The sequence below is a fragment of the Eubalaena glacialis genome, chromosome 1 (assembly GCF_028564815.1).
Source record: "Eubalaena glacialis isolate mEubGla1 chromosome 1, mEubGla1.1.hap2.+ XY, whole genome shotgun sequence".
Classification (NCBI taxonomy): domain Eukaryota; kingdom Metazoa; phylum Chordata; class Mammalia; order Artiodactyla; family Balaenidae; genus Eubalaena; species Eubalaena glacialis.
In genome coordinates this window covers 195660644-195685469 of record NC_083716.1, presented here as the reverse complement: position 1 = coordinate 195685469, position 24826 = coordinate 195660644, and the positions used below count along the sequence as shown (strand labels likewise).

Below are 24826 nucleotides of genomic sequence, written 5' to 3'. Positions count from 1 at the left end.
CTTGACATTGCAATATGTAAACTGAACATAATTTTTTTTAAAGCTTATAGATTTCTATTATTGTGATACTTTGACAATTTTTATTCCTTTTGTGATTTTGATGAACAAAATTACTTTAAATATTTACACTTAAGGCATTCAAATGCCTCAAAAATAAAACAAGGCAAAATGATAAACCTGGATATCAAGTGGGCTTAAGTGATCAAATAAAAAAACAAGATAGAGAGTATCACTGGATAAGGACTTGCAAAACTGCCATCTAAAATCAGAACTACAGTGAAAATTTGGAGAAATCATGGCTGATGTACAATGTATTTTAAAAGACTAAGTATAGTACTGCCACCTAGCAGACAAAGTTGATAATGACCAACTTTAGTTCTGAAAGGTTATTATATACATCTTATAGAAAATACAGAAAAGCTGAACAATATATTATTCAACAATACTTGCCAAAATAAAGCTTAACAACTGTCTGCCAAATTTGGACGACAGCTAAAAAAGCGAATACTTTTATTCTCAAACAAATTATATGATTTCTAAAATAGCCACTGAGAACTCCAACAGTAGTACTAGCACTGGGAGCTTCAAAGCTTCCTTGGTACAAATCCCACCCCATTTTAAAAACAGACTCTTTGTACAAGATTCTAGGGCTATAGGTTCCCATATACAGTCTCTGGGGATAAAAATGGGCAATGGCCAGTTGTACCCTCTAGTTGCTCTTCCCTAAAATCTATCTGGAAACTCAGTGAACTCTAAATAAAGCAAGAGCTGAGAAAGATAGAGAAAGCACACAGTGTGCTAGATTTTGGATAGAGATTTTAAGCAGAATGCACTTAACGGATGACAAGGTCTTTCCTTCTTTAGTGATGTCTGAACATCTGGATTCTAACAAGCAAGGGCCCTTAGTCCTCTGTGCTAGAACAGCAAAACCTCCCACTTTAACCCCCACCTCTTCCCCAACCCACAATTTTTCTTTCTTACATAGGCATCAGCTTACAGAGCCCCGAAGTCAAAGAGTAAGTGAATACCCAGCTGGGACCCTTTCCACAGAAAACAGAAAACCTACACTTTGCCAGCATTCTAAAGGCAGAAGGGCCAAGGGAAGACCAAAATAAGCCTGGAGAATATATCATTGCTGGGGAGACTAGGCTACTAAATAGATAAAGAAATAGCAACAATATCTCATGTCCTTGCCACTTTTCTGGGACAATAAGTATAAAGTCCTATCATTTCACTGCACCTGCGCACGCTCACCCAAACAGGGTCTGCCAGCCTAAGCACAAAAGAAAGGATACACAGTCACTGGGCAAACTTAGGTAGCTAAAGAGACCCTCACAATTACCATGTCACTCACTGGCACACAGATACTATCACACTATAAAACAGAGCCTAACACACACAGAATAACAGTACAGCACAAAGAAACTAGTGATCAAACATAACTGAGATACATGGAAATGAAGAGATCAAGGTTCTAGATGGGCTTTGCCACAAACTAGTTATGTAACCTAGGGCAGAGGCAGTGACGTATAACTGGTACTATGCAATGGAGTGGGTCAGGCACTGAACTTAAGGGTTCATAGAAACTGAAAACATCTAGCAGTCAGGAGAGCAAAGTTCTAGCTAGGGTTTAGCTCAAGTCAATGCACATCTCTAGAGCACAATCTAGTTATCTGTATTGACTAGAGTAGTATTTCCAGAGTGCATTCCACAGCACAACAGAATAACAGTGATATGTGTCTCAGTAAAAGAGTTTCATAGTCAAGTAAGTGCAGGAAATGTCTGTACTATAAACCACCAACCTCAGAGATTCACAATGCACTTTAGTACAGTAAAGGCTCTGAGAAGTGCTTATAGTTAACATACCTGTTTAATTTTAATACTTTTCCAAGTCAGTGGATCACTAAACCATTTTTTCCTCTTATAAATGTTACCACTGAAAAACACTCTTTGCCATTCCTCAAAAAATTAAACAGAATTACAGTAGTCCCCTTTATCTGCGGGAGACATGTTTCAAGACCCCCAATGCCTGAAACTGCAGATAGTATCAAACCCTGTATATACTATGTTTTTTCCTATGTATACATACCTAAGACAAAGTTTAATTTATAAATTAGGCACAGTAAGAGAATACCTGAATTGCTGGCATCACTGCTCTTGCACTTTGGGGCCATTATTAAGTAAAATAAGGGTTCCTTTGAACACAAGCACTATGATACCTTGACAGGTCTGATAACCCAGATGGCTAGAAAGTGACTAACAGGCTGGTAGTGTATAAAACGTGGATATGCAAGACAAAGGGATGATACACGTCCCAGGCAGGACAGAGAACTGCACAAAATTTCATCATGCTACTCAGAATGGTGCACAATGTAAAATTTATGAATTATTTGTGGAATTTTTCCACTTAATATTTTCCAACAGTGGTTGACTGTAGTAACTGAAACCATGGAAAGCAAAACCATGGATAAGAGGGGACTATTGGACCATTTGATCCAGTGATTCCACTTCTGGGTATATACCCAAAAAAGTGAAAGCAAGGACTCAAACAGACATCTGTACACCAATATTCATAGCAGCATTATTCACAAGAGCCAAATAGTGGAAACAACCCAAATGTCCATTGACAGATGAATGGATACAACAGAGTATCATTCAGTCTTAAGAAGAATGAAATTCTGATACATGTTACAACATGTATGAGTCTTAAAAACATTATGCTGAGTGAAATAAGCCAGACACAAAACGACAAATAGTGTATGATTTCAATTATAAGACATACCTAGAACAGTCAAATTCATAGAGACAGAAAGTAGAATACTGGTTACCAGTGGACGGGGGAAAGGAGAATAGAGATTTATTGTTTAATGGGCATAGTTTCAGTTTGGGATGATGAAAAAGTTCTGGAGATGGATGGTGGTGATGCCTACACAACAATGTCAATGTATTTAATACCATTGAATTGTACACTTAAAAATGACTAAAATAGTAAATTTTATGTATATTTTACACAATAAAATGTATATTTTACGCAATAACAAAAAACTCTTTGCCAAATTCTGGGTGAGTTGTCTCTTAATTCTAATATTGTGTTATTATGAAACCACTAAAATAGTCAATACAAATTACCTCACCTCAGCTACACAACAAATTGACCCCAAGGCTTCTCCACGAAAACCGTAAGTTGTCAAATTTTCAAGATCTTCATGGCTACTTATTTTTGAGGTATAGTACTTCATTGCCATCACAGGTGTATCATCAGCCTTGATACCCTCACCATTGTCTCGCACCTCAATCTTATCAAATCCATAGTTCTCCTATGAAAGTTAAACAGTACTTTTAGTATATAAGGACATTAAACTATTATCACATTTACAAACAGAATGTAACACAAGTGAAATGGTTTTGTCATTTATCTATCTTTTATGGAAACTTAACATTAAAGAAGTAAGAGTTTAAATTCTTAACTCTACCAATTCCTAGTTATGGTACTATGGGCAAGTTCCTTGTTTTCCTTGGACTCAGATTCAACTGTAAAATGAGATCAGTATGATCTTCAAGGTTCCCTAGAATTGTTTCAGTATGATAGGTATTTATGTTTAAATTTATGTTTGAACTTGCCCAGAAATATTCTTCTAAGTTATGTACACCTTTGTATATATGATCTCTCATATAAAACAGAATACCATCACCATCAAAAACACCAGCTGATTCTACCCACCGAGAGTCTAGCAATCATCATTATTCAATCTGATTTTTAATACTTTGTCCCTGAGCTACTTATTGCTTTCATAAATAAATAAAAATCTGCTACATTATAACTTTCTAAATTTCTTTCTGCAAATAGTCACCTAACAGACTGCTGAGAAAATATAGCTAACTGGCAATCTCAGAGAGTTTTTAATTTGAAAATGGAGGGAAAAAAACAAATCATAGCTTAATATTGGTAATTTAATACTAAAAATATGCATACATGACAAATACAAAGCCTGAATTCCTAGAGTGATCACACTTTCTATGAATACCATATTCTAAATTTGGTAGCAAGCTTCTATCGTAAGCTTTACTTCACAAAGTTTATGTGTATGGCCTTAAATGCATGTTATAAAGGGAAAAAAAAATCTTCCTACAATTATAATGACTCTGCTATTTAAAAATAATACTTTTTAATAACCTAAAATTATATAATACTGTGTCATTACTTTTTAGATAAATTAGAAATAAAAGGTGTTGGGGGGAGACACCTAAGATTTAGTTTCTTATCTCTCCCTCCATCTAAAAATTATCTTTCTGGGAATAGCTTGTCTGCTTCATTTTATAGAAAAATAATTAACTGTAGAAATGCAAATCTTTCAATATAAATAAGAACTCCAGGCGCCTGAGTAAAATAACACAAAGATCTGTTTAAATGTTTAAAATAATATCTACACATTTAATTTACTAATTACGAAAACATTCCTAGTCAGAACAGTTATTACTGTATGAAACTATAATGAAATAGATCTTATTATGTAAAGCAACAGACTTGTTTATTCTAAAATTCTACAAAGCAAGAACTGGCAAACGTCAAGAGACTTAAATATGCAGCAGGATAAAAATGTGTACTTTAATTTACTTTTTAAAGAGGACTTCTGTTGGCTCTGTAAAACTATTTCTAAAAACTATGTTTTTCTTCCAAGAACTTTGAGAATAAGACATATGTTTGCCTGCCTAAGATTCTTAAGTTAAATTTGTCAGATATAATTATATAATCCTATTTAACTATTATCAACTGTATTCTAATCAGACTGAACTGACTACATAAAATGTCTAAGAAAAAGAAAATGTCTTTCTTTCAGTTTAATTTAATTTTTTCATGTTTATAAAGCTTTTACTACATTATTTAAAACCAAAGTAGCGGTTTGATACACTATAGAACAGCGGTTCTCAGCATCAACTAGAAACTTGTTAGAAACACAAAGTTGGGGCCCTACTTAGAATCTGAAATTCTGCGGCCCAATAACTGTTTTAACAGACTCCCTAAAATTACTGATGTACCCAAATGTTATGAAAACCACTGGCATAGAGGAAAGATCCTGAATGAGTTTTAGAGTCATAAAGACCTGGATTGCAGTCTCAGCTCCAGTACTTACTACTTACATGACTTTGGGAAAGTTCTCAGAACCTCAATTATTTATAAAATGAGTATAGCAGTAGCTAATTCATAGAGTTTTTACAAGGAGCAAATGGGTAACATATATATAATATATGCATATGTATATGAAAAGGGAAGGTCTCTTTCCTACAAAGATATTCGTATCAGTAGTCTTTCTAATGCCATAATACCAGAAATAATATGAGTATCTGATAATTTGGAGATTACAAAAAATGTATTCTTACATTCACTCAAATTTATTTACCATTTATGTACCAGATACTGGAGAGGGATAGAGGACACAAAAAAATATAGACCTTACCTCCATGAGTTAGTAACTTACAACAGGGTAAGCAGACCTGAAGACTAATTGTAATACATCATAATAAGAGTCATAAGTCATTATTAACTCAAATGATTTAATATGTAGCACTTAAATTTAAAAATGTGAAAACTATGAAGCAACAAGGGACACAGTTCTGAAATAAGATTAGGTAGAAAAAACAAAATTCAAATGAGAATATATAAAACAAGTAAACACAAATAACCAAGGATAAGTATTAGTAGAAAATACAGACAAACCAAATTCATGTTTTATGTGATAGAGTCCTTTAGAATAAGCTTTCCTTTATAATTTCCTTTAATGTTACTGTAACACTGATCTAAATTAAAACTTATTTTTAAGAATTTACTCTTAAACAAGACAAAGGGTTCAATGTCCTAAAAATAATTTACTGGTATATAAAGAAAAGAGGTAATAATTCTAAGGAGAAAACATCTGTCCAACCCTTTTTTGCTTTAAAGGTACTTGGCAGCATCTCAGGGACACTCACCAGTTTAACATCTATGCTTGTGGCACCAGCATCCAAGGAGTTTTCAATGAGCTCTTTTACGACACTGACCACTGAAGTGATTATTTGAGAACTTGAAAGGAGGCGAACTGTTGCTGCTGGCAGCTGTTTCATTCTAGCTTTTAGCAGAGTAGCTAGAAAATAAAATATAGTTGTAAAAATAAAAATTGTTAAACATTCCTAACAGAACTGATAGCAACAACAGCAGCAATAATAGCAACGCATATTTATTGAGTCTCACTGTATGTCAGGCTCTACTGTTAAGCACATACAGTATTAAATCATTTATTTCTTACGAATACCCTTTAAAATAGATGCCATTATCATCTCCATATTATAAGACTAAGGCACAGAGAAATTTGTTGGTAAATCACACTATGTTCCTAATTGAAGAATGATAAGAATAATTGTGCAATAAGTGTAATATATGATGTGTCTGGCTAGGAATCACCAGATGGTGCTGTTAACTGATATGCAGATAATGTCAGTCATGCGCCTTAATGGCAGTTGCACTTGAACATCATTAGTCATCTACACATTTTGATGAATTACAATATCTCTTTCAATTATTGAGCTCTTTTAGAGTTAGGAAACCTAGACTCTAGAATTACTCTTAATCTAAACTAGTCATACCCAGACATATCATATCAGATTACTATCCTATGCACTACTGTGTCTAAAACATCTTTCTAATCATGTGGCTCCCCAAAGCCAAATTATGATAAAGCTCAAATCCATATGCTGGCCTTCAAGGTCCTTTACATGCCGATCCAAATTGTACATCCAAAATCTCTCTGCCAGTAATTGTTTTAGCCATGAAACCCTTTGTCTGAAACCTTTTCAAACAAAGAAACAAAAAAATTTCATATGGAAATCACGTATGTAAAATTTGCAGGGAGTGGGGTTTGCATCTACCTTAATGCCCAACTCAGAAAAGATTTCAGGAAAATAAAAAATACTAGTTTGACAACATGCAATTCCTCTAGAGTCATGATTTTATTTGACAATAAAATGGTGGGGGGAGGGGGAGGAGCCCTAGGTACTTCCTTAATTTACCGTGACTAAGTTACATGCTCACATGATGATTTGACCCTATGGAATCTAGAGCCAAACAAAACAACAATGCCAAAGACAAACCAAACCAAATAAAAAGGTTTCTGTTTAGGATTCTTCCTCAGGCAACTTAAGATGTAAAACAAGCAGAGTCACATAAAGTTTAAGAATAAGTAACTGAGCAAGAAATGGAGTATAGCCATTACAATGATTACATAAAATTTTAAGGGATGCATTTCTGGGAAGAAGTCAATATACTGAGTTCTGAATGGTGTTAACTGTTCACAATTCATAACTATATTTTGCTTTGTACAAGGCAAAGCTGATTAATACAATGGAAAAATATGCCACTAATTATTATTATACACTAATAACTATATAATGTTGAGGAAATTAAAATTAAACTCTAAAACTCAATCACCTAACCTACAAAATAGAGATAATAATGATATCATATGGTTGTGGTGAGAATAAGATAATGTATACAACTTATTATAGTGCTTGGCATACACATGCTAAAAAATCCCAGGATCTCTGGACTAAATTGAGTTCCTCCAAACTACTACACGAATACCACACCTCCCAACACATGTCTAACCCCTAGCCCCACAGGAGCTAACCCAGTGGTTGGTATCAGGTTAGGCTTGGGTTCAAGAAGTCTTCTTCCTTAGTTTGAGAGTCCCAGGGATCTAAGAAAAACACTTATCAAGCAAGCTTTGGCGTATAAACCTAGCCTCACCTCAACCTTCCCTCCTTCTGCAGAGATTAATTAATCTCTTTATTAATCTCATCATCTCTGCCTCATTCTCTATAATCTCTCTTCCAAAATCTTCTATTTCTCCCCAGAAAGTCCCTAATTTCATCCCAATCTTCCCCCTCTTCTAGTTCACTGAGATCAAGGCAGACCACAGCATGAACTCTAACTTCACACACTTTACCTCCTCCACCACACTGTGTCCTTTGGTTTCTTAAAATGTCTCCACCTCTACCCATGTTCTTCTTCACTCAGTCTCAGACCAATGTCTCTTTCTTCTAAACTAACACTTTCACCTAGTTTCTTTATCTAGTCCCATCCCTCCTCCAGGCCTCGTGGTCTTGAAAACAAAAACAAAAAATTCTTCCCTCAACCCTATTAACTCTACGATTATCTTTTTTCTTTATGAAGCCAAACTTGAATAAGTAACCTGTATTCACCGTCACCAATTCCCTATCACCAACTCAGTTCTAAAACCCTTGCAAAATAGCTTACACAACCACTGTTAGGATTTTGTTTTCTTCAAGTTCACCAATGAGCTCTTAAATCATCAAATCCTTTTCTCAGGATTCACGTTCCTTGATATCCCTGAAGCATGTGACATTGATGATACTGCCTATTCTCAAGGATTATACCATCCATCAATACCTCTTGGATCTCTTCGTGTTTTCTTCACTCTCTTCCCAGAAAAATGGGCATTCCCTAATCCCTCTCCCCTCTTCTTACATACCCAAAACCCTATAACCTTAGATGTTATAGAATAACATCTAAATCTACATCCCAACAGTGATCTCTCTCTTCCCAAGACAGGCATTTCTTACAATCAGTGTCACTGCTACCTCAAAATGTTTATAAAATAGAACTTATCTTCTTGTTCCGCCCTCCATACCTCCCACTTAACTTTGCTATTTCTCTTAATAACTCACTGTTCTTTGTGACCAAGGTCAAAAACTTCAATCTTCCTTTGCCAGCAATCCCACCCTATTTGCACCTCCATTTTCTCCTAATGCAATACTATCTATCATTCTAGACCCGGTTTCAATATCATTTGTAACATAGTCCTTTCTGATCACCCAGCCAGGAATGACCCTTTCCTCCCATTCTGAAAGAACTTGGCTTGCTTATCACACCCCTGTCCTGACCTATACAACCTCTGAATGCACGGAATTATATATTTCTGGATGCAACACAGAGTAATCAGAGTACTTCACTCAAGGTGAGTACTTCATAATTATTAATGAAGTGGCCACGAAAAATAATTTTATCGGCACCTACCTCATGCCAAGGTAAACATTAGGAAAAGCGACCTCCTTCCCAGCAAGTCACCATTGCCTTAACTCCTTCCCTTTATGTATTCTATTTTAACTGGACTCCATATCATCCCCTTCATCACTTGTATCTCCTAACCAGGCTTTTTTCTAGAATCCAGGGCCTTATTTCCAACTACTTTCTAAATATCATCATTTAGATGACAGAAAGGCACCCTAAACTCAACATGTCTCAAAGAGATCAGATCTTTGTCTAATTAACTGTCTTTCTTGCTATATTTATTTGATAATAAAAATAACAGCTAACATAAGTTAAATATATATATAAAATTATTCCAGTTAATCCTCACAACAAGCTTATGTACAGTGTCATTCCTCTATCACAAACAGGATTTAAAAGCTTGATCACTTGTTCCAAGATCACACAACTATTAAGTGACAGATGCACACCTGCATATTTTGTCATGTTTGACTCCAAAGGCTATGCTCATCCAGTCTCACAAAGCAAAATTAGAAACCTTGAGTCATCCTTGAAATTCTCCTCACTCTCTACATCCTGCCACCCACTCCTGTCTATCTTACTACCTAAATATTTCTCAAATAGTTCTTTCCTCTCTATCCCTATGGCTTTTGCCTCTGTTCAGCCCTTCAACAATTTTCCCCTGACCTATTGCAATAACCAGCTAATTGACAGCTTGCCTAGAATCTCAACCACCTACAGGATTCTTTCTATAATTTACATTTAATCATGTTGCTATCTTACTCAAAATTTTATAAAGATTTCCAACTACTAACTAGGTTAAATCCAAACTCCTTATCAATTGGACCTCTGTCTTTCTAATCTCATCCCACTCTTCTCCAAATGCACACTAGGCCAGTCATACTATGCAACTTGTCTCTCTTAATGTGGTGGCAGTGACTCCTTCCTTGGCTCATAATGTTCCCTTTCTCTACTGATGACTTCTCACCACCCTTCTAGATTTAGTTCAAGTATCACCTCCTCGAGGAAGCCTTTCTTATTATCAGCTCCAACCCCTGCCCCAACAGATTAGGCAGTCCTTCCTCTGTACTCCCAGAGCACCTTTTCCTTGTTTCTAACCCCAAACTCATCACAGATTATTCTAAGTATTGTATTTCGGTCCCTTCCTCCTGGCTGAGAGTGCTTTGAGGATACATTAATCTCATATCCCTAGCACAACCTCTGGAACATAACAAGCATTCCACCGTATGTGTACCAAATGGCATCGTTTGAAAAGTGGAAGGGTTGATACCAGGCTTACGACTCACAGCAAAGAATGTCTAAGAATGCCAGGAATCAGTCTTCTATATTTGCTGAGAGGTAAATCAAACACTCCTGAAAGAGTGCTGATGATCAGGAAATTCAGTTAAGGCTAACAGTGTACCTAAAAAAGAAGTAAAGATCAGAGAACTCATAGATAAACTTTAGGAAAAACACAATGAAATAATTATTTTTTTAAAAAAATGTAGTAAATCTAACCTAATTGGTTTTATAAGGCCATTAGAAATGCAATATATGTACACATATATATGTGTATATACAGTCAACATTCTCTTACACCAATTTTGAAAAGCCATTGTAAGTTATTTCAGCAATGTGAATAAAAAAACCTCTGTGTACTGCCAACCTTATGAAATTCAACTTCAAAGATGATTCCAAATAATCTGGTTTTTTCCTCCCCGTTCTTGAATGAGATCAATTATTGGGGGAGTTCCCTGGAAGTCCAATGGTTAGGACTCCAAGCTTTTTCTGCCGAGGGCGCGAGTTCAATCCCTAGTCAGGGAACTAAGGTCCCCACAAGCCGCCCTGCAACCCGCGGGGAGCGGCCAAAAAAAGAAGAAAAAGATCAATTCTTGGTACCCACATTTCCTCAGAATATAACATAAGTACCTGTCTTCAGCGTGTAGACAGACCCAGAATGACAGTAAAAATCATGGTTAACCGAAAAGTTTGCTTCCGCCACTTGCATGATGCCACAACCTACAATATTATAAAACCCCTCACTCACCCACACTCTAGACAGGGTGAGTTACGGCTGTCAGGGGTTAAAGTTTCTTCCTGGCAAACAACAACTTTAAGATCTGCACCCAGAAGGATCTGAGGAATGGGCTGCAACAAAGGCCTAAACACCATTTAGTCAGGAAAGTCCAAATCAGACATTAAGCAGCCCACACCTGCTGGGAGACCGCTCTCCAGGTGTGCGCGCCCGCGAGACGGGCTTCGTCCGCTTCCCGCCCCGCGAGGGGACGGGGGGAGGGGCGCCCACGGCGGCCGCCGGCGCTCCCGCCCCGACCGGGACAAGTGGAGGGGAGGAGGCTCTCGAGCTTACGATATAAGAATGAATACCCGTTAGCCACACGACACTACCTTCTTGCTCGCGCGAGGTGGGCAACAACAATCCACTAGCGGACCGGCCAGCGTCCCGCCAGGAGCCCAGGCCCGGCCTGGCGGATCCCCGACTCACCCCCAATGCACGCGGGGCGGGGCGGGCACCGAGCGCACCGCCCTTAGTCCCGCCCTGCCAGGCGAACGTGGGATTGGCGCCGCCCTCAGCCAATGGCCTGGCAGCGCGTTCCGCCCTGAAAGCTTCCGCAAGCTGCGCCGCGCCGCGCCGCGCCGCGCCGCGTTGGGGCTGACCACTAGCGTTCCGCCTGAGGAGGCGCTGCCGTCGGCACTGCAGCCGCCGCGGAGCTGATACTGCTCCGAGCCAGCCGCCGGGAGTGGGGCGGCGGGTGAGTGGGCACGAACGGCCGCTGGGACTGTGCTGCTGCTCGTGCAGTGGGGAGCTGCTGGCGGGCCCGGGTCGGCTTGAGGGGAAAGAGTGGACTCCGGCTCCGTCCGCGGCGCCCTGTCAGGCCGTGCGGGCCAAGTGGTCCCCAAGGCTTGCCCCCCAAATCCCCGTCGTCGCGTCCTGGCCCTGAGGGGATGTGCAGCTCCGAGAAGAAAGGGGCGGGGCGGCGGGCGCTCTGGCGGTAGCAGCGGCGGCTTTTGCTGAGCTTCCACTAGCTGGGAGCTCCGGCCGCCGGGGAAGGCTGCCGGTGACGGTAGCGGGGTGGGGGGAGGGGAGGGTCGCTGTGGGTCGCCCGGCACCGCGAGGGCAGAGCCGAGAGGCTCTTCGCTCTCTGAAGTCATTGTTTGCCAGCCCTGAAGTGGCGTGGCAGACTCCCTGGAAGGGTTTCCTGGCCTGGGGTAGAGTCAGTGTTTGCCTTCCAGCTCGGATGTAAATTTTAAGCCTACTTTCGAGCATTTTTTTTTTTTCTATCCTGTCGAAAATGGGAAAGGCATCTTGAGTGGAGGCACGTTCTAAGTATAACTTACAGCGTATAAAAAGAATGTAACATGCACGGTGGATGTTTGGATTGGAGGAACTTTTTACACATTTAAATTTGAGGCTTTTGCTTTGTTTGAGTGCAACCAACTTTCATCACCGTAAGCCTATAGATTTTTGGAGGGAGAAGGGCCATTGTACTCCGGAATACTTGTTGGACGGGGTTCGGAGAAATCCCTCTCTCAGTGCCAGCTCTGTAATAGAAAGGGTTTATATATTTTTAAATCAGAGCTGTTCCAGATACAATGTAGCTCTGTGCCCCCCACCCCCAATCTCAGAAAGAAAGGAAGAAAGAAGGGAGGGAGGGGAAGAAGGAAGGAAAGAATGAGAGACAACCAAAGTTTTAGGGCAGGTGACTAGAGTTAAAATACGCAGAAGAAAGACTCCTTGTTTAAACCTAATTGTATCACTAGGTTGAGAAACAAACCTTATCCCTTGACCATGTAAAATTTCCACCTCATTATTGTTCCTCGCAGCTTCAGTCCTCATAAAGGAGTGATTTGAACTCTGACCACTCTTTATGGACACAACACTACATTAAATGTAAGAGTCCGGCTACTCAGAACAGACTGGTTAGGTCAGCTCTGCTTTTTTATATATTAGTTTATTCTGTTGGTAAATTTACCTCCTGAGTTTTCACTTTACACTCATAAGAAAATGTAGGTTTTCTCTTTCAGTTTGAGTTTTCCTGCTGATTACTTCATTTAGTAAAACCAACATGCTTGAAGACAAGCTTTAGGAAAGGCATTTTAACTGTTTATTTTTTCAACAAGAAGCATAAAAATAAGTCTTGCTTGTCTTACTGGGGAGTTAGATGTTAAGAATTATTTACTGCCCTCATCAGCATCTGCAAGTAGCGTATTTTGGAGGGTCTGTTTGTTCTATTTCAGAATGATGAGGGGAAAGAAATAATCCCAGTGACACTTACTTTGTCATGTCAGAATTAGGAGTACTTAGGTTTCCAGTTATATCAGTGTTGACTCATCCCATTGCCTTCCTACAGCGCAAACATGAATGTTGGAGTTGCCCACAGTGAGGTGAATCCAAATACCCGTGTAATGAACAGCCGGGGTATGTGGCTGACATATGCTTTGGGAGTTGGCTTGCTTCATATCGTTTTACTCAGTATTCCCTTCTTCAGTGTTCCTGTTGCTTGGACCTTAACAAATGTTATACATAATCTGGTAAGAATTTCACCTTCTACTGAACACTTAAGGTTTAATGGTTTTACAGAGACTGGGCAAGGCAGGAATGGGAAGTTATTGTTTAATGGGTACTGTTTTGCAAGACGAAAAGAGTTGTGGGGATGGATGGTTGTGATGGTTGCCTAACATCGTGAATGCACCGAATACCATTGAACTGTACGCTTAAAAGTGGTTAAGGTGGTCCATGTTATGTTATGTGTATTTAAACACAGTTTTTTAAAAAGCTTAAAGTTTTATGTTACAAAGAAGAAAAACACATGACTCAGTTTTTTTAAAGTTTGATTGAGATATAAAATTCACCCATTTAAAGTGTACAGTTCAGTGAGTTTTAGTATATATGACAATTTTTAAGAATTCTTATCTGGAATAAGATGATATTTTTCCTATCACTTTATATTTAAACACTGGACCCTTTTTGTAAGTAAGACATTTTTTTCTCCTGTTGGTTTTATAAAATCTGAAAAAAAGTAGGGCATTTTAGCAAAAATTACAAGACACTGTAATTCAGGCCACTATAATATATTGATTAACCAAAATGTATCAGAGGAAGTAATTATGTTTTTTGGTTAACTGGAGTCTAATGAACATCTTTGGTTTAAATCTTTTCTAAATTGTATATATATACTTTTCTATTTCAGTATGGAAATTTTGAGCTTAATCATATCTTATATGATTCAGAAACTTATGGTGCCTTAGCTTCTTCCTGTTGACTATTGCTCTTTTGTATTATATGATAGCTCTACAAAGTACCAGAGGTTAGATTGACTCTACTGACCATATTATGCAGCCCTGGAAATTGCCTGTTTAAAAACAAAACAAAACAAAACAAAACAAAACACGATAGTGACTTTTCTTGTCTTTAACAGCCTATTAAAGTAGAATGAAAGGGGAGAAATCTGGTTAATTGAGACTTTTAGTTGAATCCAGATTAACTATATATTTGTTTAAAGATCTACCCAAAATGAAGAGCTTAGAACTTTATGACAGAAAAATGTAGTAGAAATAGGTTTTTAAAAAATTGATATTATTTATATCTTCTGGAAAGCATTTGAAGTTGACTGGAGGACGACAAAGATGATGTGGTAGAGATCAGTGAATGTCCATTTAGTCCATTTTATGTGATAGACTTTGGAAGGAAGTGTTTAAAAACACTGTTTTTAAATAGTGACTTCTCTGAAATATTTGACACTAATCATATCCCTTTTATTGGAATTCTTTTCCTTTGGCTTCCATGGGATTGCTTTTTCCTAGATATATTTCTGATCTTTACTATTTCCTCTTGCACAGTCTTCTCTTTTCCTCTCTTAAATATTACTGTTCTCAAGGTTCTTTTCTTCATCTCTTCTTATGATATATATACTATCTAGGTTACTTCATCTATCTATATTTTCAGTTTCTACCTATTAAATGATGATGACCATATTAATATTGCCAGATCACCTTGCACCTTAAACCAAACAAGTATAAATGGAATTCATTCCTGATATATCCCTTACCACCCACCACAGTCTGTTCCTGGACTTTGTTCCTAATCTAATCTAAAGGCACCACTATCTGCCCAGTAAGCCAAGCCACATAGCTGAATGTCAGAGGTAAAGTGATTAATATAATGTATTATCCAAACTGAGACTGTTTTGAGAGTAAAAGAGAGCTCTAGTAATAACTACTCCAAGAGAGAAAGTGTAAATCAGGACCACCCATGGCAAACTAGTATATATAGTCACCCTAGACTTAGGGTAACTCTTTTTCCTTTATATTCCACATCCATTTAGTCAAAGCCTTGTCTATTCTACTGCTTTACTGTCTTCAACTTGATGCTTATGGGCATTGCTATAATTTCATGCCCTTTTTTCCCCTCAGGTAGATTACACCAATAGATCAAGTGGTCTCTTTGACACTTCTCTACTCTACTTCCCTTCATTCCAATTTGGCAGGGTGATATTTTTGAAATTCATGTTTGTTCAGGTCACACTCTTAAGTCCTTCAATGATTCCTTGTTACATTCATAGTAAAATGCCAAGTTCTTTGTGTGGCATACAAGACCAGTTGATAATAGTACAGAGGCAAGAAAGAGAACCAATCTTAACATCTCTCCAAACACAAGCTGTGCTCTACAATAATGAAAATCATCTTCTCACACCTTTTTGCTTTGGCTTAGGCTCTTCTTCCACTATTTTAATACCTCTTCCTCCTTCCTACTCTGCCTGGCTAATTCCTGTTTCTCCAGGAAAACTACTCAAGTGTCACCTCTTCTAGGAAGCTACAAAAGTCCCATGCTGCATTCTTTTTTCATGTATTTATCATCCTTTTATAATTAGCAGTTTATCTTTTTTAATTTCTTTATCTCTACAGACCTATTTAAATGTTTGCTGAATAAATTAGTCTGTTCTCACATAATTTTCCCTTCTCCAGTAGCACATGTATTAAATGTACTTTAGAAGTCATCTCCCTTCATGTTTCAGTTGGTTGACTGAGACTGAGGCACAGTATATGGCCATGGACAAAGGATAGGTAATGAGAACAAGTAGGGAAGCAAACTTCTGACTTCTTAGTCCTCCACACTAAAAACCTGACTAACCAGCCATAGATGTGGCAGTTACATGATGCCAAATGTAAATTTCTTTTGAAGTTAGCCTACATTAAACCAATTAAAAATGTGAAATACATACTGCATGCTTTTAAACATGGGAAAATAGTCCAAATATGGGAAAAAAGAAAAAACATGGTCTCTGTCTTTCTGAAACATATAGTAGAAACCTACAGCAATTGTTTTTACTCAGTGCTACAGTTCACTCTTAGAAGTTTTAATACTTCACAAAATTCTTATCCTAGCTTTTAAAATGAAAGAGAATTCTCTTCATTTTGAGTCAGTAAATATTTGTTAAGGGCTAACCATGAGCTATATACTTTTTTCCCTAATTCTTTTAATGTGGGTATAAATCATCCATCACTAAAATTTTATAGAAAAGCTATTAAAAATTAAAAATAATGGAGTAGAAGATAAATGGTTAGATAAGATTTTATTCTTACTCATTAAAAAGAATACATAAAATAAACTATTTGAATATTATATTCTGAACACCGGTGAGTGTGTGTGGTTTGAAGTAAATAATTAGAGGACTGTTATTCTTTCTCTTTGATAATTCTAACACATGTGTGGTCTAGAGTAGAGATTCTTAATTTTTTTGGGTCACATTCTCCTGAGAATTTGAAATCATACAATTTCTGTTTCATAGTCTCTTTTAAAACCCATGTGAAAATGGTTTCTTGTGCTTACAGAATAAACATACCTTGGCTTAATATCATCTTGGCTTAATATCTAATACTTGCTTTGTATGAGCCCTTGTTCCTGAGGTAGTCAGGCTAATGGGAAAACAAACATTATGTAAACAACTTCAATACAATATGTTGTGCTATAGTAAAAGTATTTTCAATAAAATTCTATATATGTACATAGGCAAGAGGTTAGTTATTGCTAATGAGAAGGGCTTCACTAAGGAGTTATCATTTGAGCTGAAGCTTCAAGACTGAGGTAGGTGACAAGGAACCATTAGCCTCAGCAACAAGGAACCTTTCCCTCCTCTGCATTTCCTGAGTACTTTGATTGTACCTTTGATAGTAATTTCTGCCCTACATTATAGTTGTTTATGCATATCTTTTTTTTCCCTTACCATCTCTTGGAAGATTGAACTTTTTCAAGGCATTGGACATGTCTTGTTCAATTTCATATATGCATATAGGTCCTGTGTCCTGTATATATTAGCCACTTATTAAATGTTTGTAGAGTTATATCCAATTGAACATGAATCTATTCCTCTGTTGCTTAAGTGTTACTGTAGGTAAACAACTTTTAAATTGCCTAATGGAATAACTAGGAAGCAGATAGACTAAGCTTTGAAAAGAAGGGCTCTCTTAACCTAGTAGAATAATGTAAAATTTCAAATCACTAATATTTCTATTTTTTTCCATATATTTATTAAAAGTTGAAGTAAAAAAAGTGACATCACGTCATGACTTTAGTAAGTAAAGCTGTTTCATGACCATATATAGGCTTTATTCTGTTACCAGTGCCTCAGACAGTGATCCTGCAATGAAGCATTAACTATCAATCTAAATGGGCATCTCAAGTAAACCACATCTAGTATACATTGGTTTTTTTTCGTAATTAACCACAAAATTAGATGCTTAAACATATCACTGGACAGAATGGCTTTTAGTAAAGTTTTTTACTTTGATTTTTAAAAACTAACTTCAAAAGACACTACTGAGGTACAGTGGTGATTTTAAAAGTAAATTGTGTTGAACATGATACCTGCTACATCAAACCATCTTTGTTGCTTTGGAAAAGAACTATTGAGACAAAGACAGTCCTAATATTAAATATTTTCAAAACAATTTTCCCCGATACAGAGATTTTGTTTATTATTATTTTCCAACTTGTATGTTTTTATCATTTTATAAGTATCATCAGATTTACTAATATGACACTCTAAACTTTCCTACACATTGAAGAAAAGGTAATTCTATCTCCAAACAGGAAATGTGTTAGAAAATCTAAATGTAATGATGCAAAGCTACCCTGATGGTACTTTTTGCTTATTTTCAATTTAATAGGAGATGAAAACAGGTTACTTTTGGTTGACTTAGAGTGGTTTTCAGCAAATAATATTTGCATGTAAGCCCCTGGAAGTTTTATTTTACTCTGAAGAAACTGGCCACAGTCTTTCACAATATGAAATCTTAAAACTTGAGCTGTCAAGTTAATCACGCTCTCTGTCACAGTCTGCAACTGTCTTAATGCTAACCGGCAAATACTAATTTTGTATTTGATATTGATTATATACCCCCTTGCTTGTTTTCCAGGGGATGTATGTATTTTTGCATGCAGTAAAAGGAACACCATTTGAAACTCCTGACCAGGGTAAAGCGAGGCTCCTAACTCATTGGGAACAACTGGACTATGGAGTACAGTTTACATCTTCACGGAAGTTTTTCACAATTTCTCCAATAATTCTGTAAGTGGTGGAAATTTTCAGGTATGAGGAGGATTGGATGAGAGGAAGCCATCCTTTTATTAGATTAAATTTGAAATAGAAACAGAATATTTTGTTGAAAACCTATATCAGTAAATTGCTACTTCATAGAGAGTATAAAATACAGGCAAAATTTTTAACAAGCTGGTAACCATTCATCGTTTTCACTTCAGTCAAATATATATGGAGACAACCTTACATGTTTATCAGTATGACAAGACATTCTAGAATACAAGTCAAATATATTCTAGTTCATGTCTTTAAGCTGCTTGCAAGAATACTAAACACATAGTCTTGTTCTGTATTCTACTATCAGATTAATCTCCCTAAACAAGGATTTGGATGATTTCAGATGAATTTCATTGACCACCTGCCACATTTAGATGTTCAAACTCCTTGGGAGAGACAGTATGGTTTAGAGAAAAGAGAGGTTAGGCTTTCATTGTAGGACAGACCTGGGTTGAATCCTGTACCTATCACTCAGCCTGCTTGGTTTGCTCATAAATAAAATTCCAGCCAATGGTACCTAACTCAATCTGATGCTGTAAGAAATAAATGAGATAATATCTATCTGTAAAGTATCTAACCTTATATCTGGTATGTAATTTCCTCCTATTACCTGATATTCAGGGTCCTCCACAAAATGGTTCCTACCTCATTTTTCCTTTATGTGACTATTTTACCCTCACCCAACTCCCACCTGGTCACACTCTTCTAAGCAGCATTTCTTAAATACTTCATGTATAGTCCTATTTCTATGCCTTTGTTCAAGTCATTTCTCCCACCTGAAATGCCTTCTCCTTTCTTATCTGTCTTATTTTTCTTTCCAGATTTAAATTGTGACCTTACCAGTGAGGTCTTTTCCTTAGCAACCAGCCTTCAGTAATACTCTGCTTTGAAATCCATAGTAGTTGTTATATATCCCTTATTTATTGCCACTTTGTATTATTTCTCTTTTATTATGTTTATTTCTGCAAAGAATTTATAAGTACATAGATTGCTTTGAATTCCACACTCAGTTGCTTTCATATAATGGATGTTTCACATATATCCTAATCAAACACTCTATACCACAAAGGAGATATATATATCTCTCTCTCTATATATATAGATATAGATATAGATATATATTTATCTATCCATTATAGAATCAGTGCAGTCTGCAGCAGCTGGAAAGACTTCTTGGAGGCATTAGAATTCCTTAAACTAGGACTTAGGGTAGGTTTTAGTTAGGTGTTTAAGTTAGAGAAGACATTTTCAAATGAAAAGAATAAAGTAATCATAAAGTGGTAGATTTCTTTTTCCTTATATTTATAGCACTTGAGAGGAAATTTTTTAAGTTTTTAATTGTTTTAGTCCCACATAAAATTCATGTCAAAAGAAAAATTATTTGTATGGCCTAACAAAGATTAATGCAATAACAAGAATAATGGTTATTCAAACAGCCCTAAATTTGTATTTTAGCTCTACTACTCTCTAGCTATGTGACTTTTGGCCATATTCTTGAAAGTCTCAGTTTCCTCATCTATAAAATGTGAACAGTGTGGGGGTTATAGGCACCCGCGCTCTGTGCAGTTAAAAATCCAAGTATAACTTACATAGTCAGCTTTCTGTATCCCCATTTCCACATCCTCGGATTCAACTAACTGCGGATCATGTAGTAACTGTGGATCATGTAGTACTGTGGTATTTACTATTGAAAAATATCCATCTGTAAGTGGACCTGTGCAGTTCAAACCCTCATTGTTCAAGGGTCAACTGCACATGTAAAAAGCCTGACATATGCTGAATTTTCAATAGGAGCTATCACAAAAGAAGTCAACTAAGATGTACCTGTGTACAACACCCATATTTCTTAAAGTGTACTTTTGACCAACAGGTATGATTTTAAATATTCTGTGATTAAATTCCTTATATAACTGAAGAAACAGCATTAAAGCCATCTGTGTAGCATTGATATTTTTCAGAGTGCATTTACATTTTCTTATTTGATTATTTGTCAGGTAGGTAGGATGAGTAATATTATCCCAGATTTTTAGATAAAGAAACAGATTCAAATGCATCATCTTCATCCAGATCTTGTAGCTAGTTGGAATCAAGAGCCCAGGTTAAACCCTAAACTTCTAGCTTCTAATACAGGTCTCTTTCTAGTATACCCTTTGGCAGATAAATGCTACCACACTGATTCCTACCTGGCTTTTGCATCCCCTTGGAGGGTTGTGTAGGTTTTTGTAAGAGTCAAGTAATTTTCATATGATCCACACACACAATCAGTTTTTATTAAAAGACATAAAGGAGACATATGCTATGAGGAGGAGAAGCCATTCCAAGAAGATTTATTATTTCTAACATATCAGATTACAGATTAAACCTGTAATGATGATGGGAAGTTAAATGAGCTTACTGAATGTAAATGGTATCCTATTTTGTTCAGTTAAGGAAGTATGAAAACAGTCTTCAAGTATATGAAAGCAGGAAGACAGGATTTAAAGTAAAGATTAAAGAATATGGTTTATTCTCAAGAATGAATTTTCTGACTATAGTTTGTGAAATAGGTAGAAGAGTATAGAATTTCTCAATTTAGATGGTTCTGAAAATAATGTGTACAGCTCTCTGTGATGTTTTTAGTTGTACTTGGAAAATAGCTGTTCTTTTCTAACCATATTACACAAGATATTTATCACTCCTTTAGAAGAAACACTATTAAAATACTTTTCTGTGTACTCTAAAAGTACTAATTAGACAAACACCCTTGTGCATACTAACTTCTTAGTTATCATCAAGTAAGGTATGATGTTTTAGGATACTCTTTTAGTGGCCTCATAATGTGTCTTCATTTTGATGTACCCTTGGGTCCAACTAGGCATTCTGACTCGATGATTTATGGTCTTAAAGGTGGCTTAGGCTTCTTAAAACAAATTCTCGGATATTGGATGTCTTTGAATATATATGTACGTATGTTCGGTTATAGCAAAACAGCTGGAATTTTACAATAGTGTCTCTCAAGTTTCCAGTTATACTGGTTATATACCTGTTCAACTTCAGTATGGAAATGAGAACATCAAAAGGGCAATCAAGTATTAGTTTTCTTTCAAAGATGCTAAACTCTACTAATGCACTAACACCCATTTTTCACAACTTTACAGCAGTAGTTTTTAACCTTTTGGTGGGTCACAAAACCGTTTAAGAATATGATGGATGCTTTGAATCTGGACTTTCTCTTCAGATATATACACATAGATAAAAAACTACACCTGAAGTTTCAGGAAGCACATGAACCCTAGTTTGAAAGCCTTCTGCTTTAAAGACAGTAGTAACTGTCTTGCATTAAATACATTTAACACGATTGCAGAAAAGCAAAATGTGCATATACGCCTCCATTAAACAAATGTTTAAATCCCAAATAAAATTAATTTAGGCCCCCAAACTAAAACTTTTGCTCTTGTTTTAGTGCTCAAAAAAATGGTTCTGCTTTTAGGTATTTATGTTTCAGTGGCCTTTTTTCTACCTTTAAATATTTAAAAAATTCTAATTTCACTTTTATATGTTATATATATATTCTTAACTTTTATTTCTACAGATATTTTCTGGCAAGTTTCTATACGAAGTATGATCCAACTCACTTCATCTTAAACACAGCTTCTCTCCTGAGTGTGCTAATTCCCAAAATGCCACAGCTACATGGTGTTCGGATCTTTGGAATTAATAAGTATTGAAATGTGTTTTGAAACAACTAAAATTTTTACAGCTACTGAGTTTTCTGTAAGGAAGGAATGGTTACTAAACTGCACTGTTTCTGTGATAATGTGAAATGAGAGGTAGCTACATTGGAGAGCCAATTGCTGGTTCTTCATATGCTGTTTTGAAGTGCAGATTCTTATGAGAAGATGCCTTTGTTTAACGCATCTGGTATCCTTCTGAAGAGAGGCTTTAGAGGCAGGCTGGGCAGGCCCAGCTTATAAGTTAAATGGCTATTAAGTAAGGGTGTAGTAGATAAATCCAAGGAAATAAGAGATTTATAAGAAACTAAGTCCAGCTTAGCTTATAAGGAATGGGCATTATGTTAGGAGAAGAGTATGTTTAATCATTCAGTCATGGTCAGTTTAAGCAGAGTTACATGAAAACCAGAATCATTTCTTTACAAGTTTATTACAGATTGTTTTTATTACCATGCATATTCCTCTTGTGTTATATAAGAGGATATATGTCCTCTTGTTTTATACAGACCAATTCCTACCTTACGAATGTACTCTTTTGGTTTTGCAGGCTCAACATTGTGTTGATAGATGAGTTCATTTTTACATTAAGTTACTGAGTTCATGAAGGTCCACCTTCATGACTGATTGATGATAGAAGATAGTTAGGCACCTTAGAAGCAGCCTCTGAGTCGGCCTTCTAATTTTGGAACAAAGTGGGTTTTGCTGCCTTTTCAGATATAAGGCTGCTAAACCAATTAAGAAAATAATTTATTTCTCGTAATTAAAGTATATGGTAACTTAAAGGTCTGCTTATTTGGTTGAGCAATCTAGTTGTTGAAGTCTGCCATTCTTTAGCGATGGAAATTTAAAGTGGACAACTACATAGCCAACATGTGATCTGGCAGAAACTGCTTCTTTAGCAATACTATCAGAGTAAATAATGGAGTCTTTTTTTTAGCAGGTCTGCAGTAAAAGATATCATCTTTTCTTAGTCCTCCTGCTCTCAATCTCCATACTTTGCCCATTAATATTTTGCCTGTCAATACATGAGTCTTAGTATAGATAACTCAGAATGGTAACTATTTCCAAAGCAGCAACCATATTGAATCCTTGTGACTTAAGAGAAGCTTTCTACAGTTGCTGACATTAATTGCAAGAAATAACTATATTCTACTTTGAGAACTAAACATTTCAAGAAAAGTTCTGATATGTGACGAAACTGAAAAACCTAGTAACATTTGTAAGCAAAATTGAGTGAAAAGAATTATACCAACTTAAAAATCAATTTGTTTCAAACTGACTTTTGGGGGTAATGATCATTGTTTTGTATTTCAAAAGTATTGAGTTTAGAAATCAGTTGTATGATAATGCCTTTGTATATTTGTCTTTTCTCATGTATTTTTAAATAACCAGTAATCTATACTTTAATAAATTTTTCTTTGGTGTAAGGTTATTGCAAAAGCTTTCCAAAGTCAGTCATCGAGTTACACTTAAATTTTTCAAGTTTTTTTTAAAGCAACTGAATTTGTAAAATTAAGGTAGCTAAAAAATACTCTTTTGTTTTTCTTCATTTTAAAGTTTATTTCAAAAGGCTTATATTTTTTGCACAGACTTCAGAGATAGAAATCTGCCTAAATCTGCCTCTAATACAGGTCTTCTGCTGTTTTCCCTACTTTTGCCCTTCAGTGTTTTAAAGATATTTATTCAGTAGATATTTGAGGGCCCACTCTGTTGTAGGAATTGTTTTAGGTATTGTGGATACAGTTTGTAAGCAAGACAAACTAAGTCCTTTCCCTTATGTGCTTACATTCAAGTTGGAGAACAGATAATAAATGAGTAAACAAATAATATTATTTTACATAGTGATAAATGCCATGGGGAAAAAAAATTAAGTCGGTGAAAGGCAGGGGAGCCTGCCTCAGAAAAGTCTTCCCTAAATATCCTAACTAAGGTGACATTTAGACACAGACCTCCCTGATGTAAAGGAGCAAGGAGTACAAAGATCTGGGGAAAGAGACTTTCCAGTACTGGTGATGGCAAATATTAAAGCTCTGGGGCAGGAATGAGGGTGGTGTGTTTGAAGAAAAACAAGACAGTCACTGTGCCTGGAAAGGAGTAATAAGCAACGAGAATGAGCTCAGAGAAGTAGGTAGGGGTCAGATCAATATAGGACTTTATAGACCAAGGTAAAGAACAAATTGTATTCTAAGCTTGACAAAGCCATTGGAGAGTTTTGCACAGGAGAGTAAAGGGATCTGGGGTTTTTTGTTTGTTGTGTGAAGGCTACTGGCTAATGTTGAAAATAAACTGTAAGGGAATGGGAAGCAGGAAGAATAGCTACTACAGGCAAGAGGTAGCTCAGACTAGGGAATTAGCTGATGAAGTGGTGAGAGAGAAGTGGTCAGATATGGGATATACGTAGCAAGTACAGCTCACAAAACACTGGTATACTGAAAGTGAGTAGAAGGAAGGGAACTAAAATG

The 24826-nt window shown here is 36.5% G+C and overlaps 2 protein-coding genes across 7 annotated transcripts in view; one reads left to right on the top strand and one right to left on the bottom strand.

Annotated features, from left to right (window-relative positions):
* The window catches only part of PMS1 (PMS1 homolog 1, mismatch repair system component), a 107749-nt gene that overhangs the window by 77034 nt on the left and 5889 nt on the right, over nucleotides 1-24826 (bottom strand). For 3 of the 6 annotated variants that reach the window (XM_061203254.1, XM_061203280.1, XM_061203297.1), the window contains exons 1-4: nucleotides 11447-11549; nucleotides 10348-10463; nucleotides 5968-6119; nucleotides 3135-3317 (exon numbers count right to left, since the gene is read on the bottom strand). In XM_061203254.1, the coding sequence (XP_061059237.1) occupies nucleotides 3135-3317; nucleotides 5968-6099 (315 nt within the window). In that variant the 5' untranslated portion in view covers nucleotides 6100-6119; nucleotides 10348-10463; nucleotides 11447-11549. Of the gene's footprint in view, nucleotides 1-3134; nucleotides 3318-5967; nucleotides 6120-10347; nucleotides 10464-11446; nucleotides 11550-24826 lie in introns of those variants that run through there. The other 3 variants (XM_061203289.1, XM_061203263.1, XM_061203272.1) reach the window with 3 other exon arrangements.
* ORMDL1 (ORMDL sphingolipid biosynthesis regulator 1) lies at nucleotides 11722-23470 on the top strand. Its single transcript, XM_061203229.1, has 4 exons — nucleotides 11722-11811; nucleotides 13411-13591; nucleotides 18476-18627; nucleotides 22226-23470. Exons 2-4 carry the CDS (start codon nucleotides 13418-13420, stop codon nucleotides 22359-22361), a joined length of 462 nt encoding a protein of 153 aa, XP_061059212.1. The 5' UTR covers nucleotides 11722-11811; nucleotides 13411-13417; the 3' UTR covers nucleotides 22362-23470.